Below are 3,831 nucleotides of genomic sequence, written 5' to 3'. Positions count from 1 at the left end.
CCAAAGATACACCATTTCAAAAATTTCTACATGCGCAGTTCAGTGACATCCACTGCATTCTTCCAGCGGTGCTGCTATTCTCACTTTAGATGAAGGTTTACAGAACAAAATAGTTTCTTATTAAACAGTTAGTACACGTTGCCCTATGACAATGGTTAACAACCCCACTACATTTCAACACTGTCCTTACTCAACTTTGGGTTCCCTATCACCAGCTCTCCTGTCCCCTTCTGCCTTCTAGTCCTTGACCCTGGACTGCTGTGCCTCATTAGTCCCGTTTTGTTTTATGGGGATGTCCAATCCCCGGCTCAACGGTGAACCTCGCAAGTGACTTAACCACTGAGCTAAAACGGTGTCTGGGGGCCATACTCTCGAGGTTTCTCCAGTCTCTTTCAGGCCAGTAAATCTGGTCTTTTTTGTGTGTGTAAGTTTTGTTCTATGTTCTTTTGCAGCTCTGTCTAGAACCCTCTGTTGTGATCCCAGTCAGAGCAGTGAGTGGTGGTAGTCGGGCACCATCTAGCTGTACTGGACTCGGTCTGGTGGAGACCTTGGTTGTTGCGGTCCATTAGTCCTTTGGACTAATCTTTTCCTTGTATTCTGTTCTCTTCATTCTCCCTTGCTCACGAAGGAGACCAGTGGAGTATCTTAGATGGCTGCTCACAGGCTTTTAAGACCCCACACGCTACTCACCAAGGTAGAATGTAGAACACTGTCTTTATAAACTGTGTTATGCCAATTGAGCTAGATGTTCCCTGAGACCATGAGGAACATAATTTTTTTTAAATGGCTACAAATTGAATTAAGTTGTTTTGACAGAGATGTTACTACTGGTCTAAGATTCTAATTAACTTAAAATGATATTTAGAATAGACTTACTATTATTTCATTCTGTCTGTCATTTTCTGGAAGGGTGTAGGTAGGTTAATAAACATACCTTTTGATTATCACGTTGTTGAGTGCCGTCAGGTCAACTTCCAACTCACAGTGACCTCACGTAACAGAGCAGAACTGCCCCATAAGTTTTCTAGGCTGTAATCTTTCCAGCCGCAGATTGTCTAGTCTTTTCTCCTGAGGAATTATTAGATAGGTTTGAACTACCAACCTTTCGGATAGCAGCTTAGAGCTTAACCATTCTACCACCAGGGATCCTTTTTAACTATCAGAGTTATGCAAAATAAAGCTCATGTTATTTAGACATATAGAATCCACTGTAGCATCCAATTTCATATACTCTTAGTCATGCTCAGCAACACTGCTTGCTAACTTGGATGAACAGGTATTAAAGGTGGACCCTCTAAGACAGAGGGACATGTTTACAAGTACAATGCTAAATATTCTTACAGAATCTTAATGAGTTTTTGAAAAGCCATGTTTTTCTTATTATATCTTGGAGGAGATTTAGAAATTCAAAGATTATTTCCTACTGAAACAACAAAAACTGGCCCCGTCCTAGTTTCAGTGGAGCTCGCCACCTCGGATCTAATCTCACTGTGACCTGGGAGCAATAAACCTGAAAGAGTACAGAGGCTGGAACTGAGGAAGAACACAGGCTGACGGAGAAGATCAGGGGTAAGTGTGGGGTAGCAGTGCGGAGACAGGGTCTCAGAGGGAAAGGGGCACCTCCAGAATAAGGCGAGTTAGAAGGCTTTTTTAGGACAGGGAAAAAAACTACTATATATATGCGTGTGTGTGTGTGTGTACACATGTATGTATATACATGTATACGTGTATATATATAAACACACACACAGATATACATATACGTATATTCCCAAGGCTGCTAAATTAGATACACCTCCTAAAATACAAAGTCAGCTCTTAGGAAAAATTGGGCCTGAGAGCACCAAGGCAAGAGGCTAATGGCCCCAACTCTGCCTCCACCTCTCTTTTCTCTTTGCACCTAAATATACAGATACAACTAAGCCTACGTTACCCGTAATCCCCCCACCAGCTGATCCTAACTCTCTTCTGCATTACTACACAAATGACAGTTACCAGGAGACTTCCAAATTCCAGTGATCTGTACCCACACACCAGAGCACTGTCCAGTCACAACAATGCACAGGGAAAGTCAATGTACCAACACAGACAGACGTACCACAGACCGCTGCACAACACACGCGGCACGCCAGGATTTCAGGGGGGCAGGATTACAAGTGATTTCTTTCTTTTTTACTTTCTGTATTTACCGAATACTCTAAAATGAATACGAGCTGGATTTATAGTCCTAATTTCTTTCAATCTGTTTAATACTGACCTGTGAATTCAACCTCCATTTATTACTTGACGAACTAATTTCCGCTCAGATTGGGCTCTTTCAAATACTACCACGAATAGGAGTCGTTTTAGTAAAGCAATGTCTCCTGAAGATCGTATTTTCCTGATTAGATGTCCTATCTCCTCAACTACAGCACGAGGGCTCTCTGAAAATAGCAGGAGGACATTCTAGATGTGAGTTTAAATCAGCAGGGGATTCGGGCACCATTCTCAGGTGCCTCAATCAGGGGATTAAAGTAAACTGTTGCTGTTATTGGGTGCTGTCAAATCGATTCGGACTCATAACAACCCCATCTGACAGAGTAGAACTGCTACATAGGGTTTTCTAGGCTGTTACCTTTATGGGAACAGATCACCAGGTCTTTTCTTCTGCAGAGCCACTGGATGGGGTCAAACCACCAACCTTTCAGTTAGCAGCCGAGTGCTTAACCAGTGTGCTACCAGGCCTCCTTTAAAGTAAACTAGTGCTTCCCAAGCACAGTACAAAGACACTGGTAACACATGAGATAATTCTAGGAGGGACAGGAAGGAATATTTTTAGTTTAACAGTACATCAAAAACTAATCACGAAAGTGTTAATTCATTTAAAAAAGAAGGAAAGTTAAAATGCAGAAAACACCTTTTATTTTCCTCACTCTTCTGTGAAGCGGGAACTCTGGCCATTTTACTTACATTTAGTAAAGAAACTATAGGGTCTATACTGTTGGCCCATCCAGCTACTGGGAGAATAAATGCAGCATTGTGTCTGCAGCGCATGGGTCAAGCTGGCGTAATGATGGTTGCCTCTGGTTCCCGGAGATGACAAAGGGCCTGTAGATAAATGGAAATAAAACTTTGAGTTAGATGCTCCAGGGCTGTGAGGAATACTGTTGGCATCAAATAATCGTGAACAATAAAAATAAGTCACTTGGACTAATGGACCACAACTACCACAGCCTCCACCAGACTGAGTCCAGCACAGCTAGATGGTGCCCGGCTACCACCACTGACTGCTCTGACAGGGATCACAATAGAGGGTCCCAGACAGAGCAGGAGAAAAATGTAGAACAAAATTCTAACTCACAAAAAAAGACCAGACTTACTGGTCTGACAGAAACTGTAGAAACCCTGAGAGTATGGCCCCCGGACACCCTTTTAGTTCAGTAATGAAGATACTCCTGAGGATCACCTTTTTAGACAAAGATCAGACAGGCCCATAAGACAAAATGAGACTAAAGGGGCACACCAGCCCAGGTGCAAGGACGAGAAGGCAGGAGGGGACAGGAAAGCTGGTAATAGGGAACCCAAGGTCGAGAAGGGGAGGGTGTTGACATGTTGTGGAGTTGGCAACCAATGTCACAAAACATTATGTGTATTAATTGTTTAATAAGAAATTAATTTGCTCTGTAAACCTTCATCTAAAGCACAAAAAAATAAAAATAAAAAATAAATAAAATAAGTCGCTAAAATCCTGAACGTTTAAGAATCATATTTTGAGGATAGTGCTTTTTTAAAAAATAAAACAAAACTTTTGACTGAAAACCACCTGGATGCCCATCCTAGTTAGATAAGCTA

The 3,831-nt window shown here is 42.0% G+C and overlaps 1 protein-coding gene across 2 annotated transcripts in view; it reads right to left on the bottom strand.

Moving 5' to 3' along the window:
* The window catches only part of MRPS5 (mitochondrial ribosomal protein S5), a 29,039-nt gene that overhangs the window by 19,215 nt on the left and 5,993 nt on the right, over positions 1-3,831 (bottom strand). For both annotated transcript variants that reach the window (XM_004369355.2, XM_023734355.1), the window contains exon 3: positions 2,950-3,087. In XM_004369355.2, the coding sequence (XP_004369412.1) occupies positions 2,950-3,087 (138 nt within the window). The remainder of the gene's footprint in view (positions 1-2,949; positions 3,088-3,831) is intronic.

This window comes from Trichechus manatus, unplaced genomic scaffold, assembly GCF_000243295.1.
Source record: "Trichechus manatus latirostris isolate Lorelei unplaced genomic scaffold, TriManLat1.0 scaffold00004, whole genome shotgun sequence".
In the NCBI taxonomy this organism is placed as follows: domain Eukaryota; kingdom Metazoa; phylum Chordata; class Mammalia; order Sirenia; family Trichechidae; genus Trichechus; species Trichechus manatus.
Note: the sequence above shows the minus strand (reverse complement) of the source record. Positions and strands in the feature narration are given on the sequence as shown.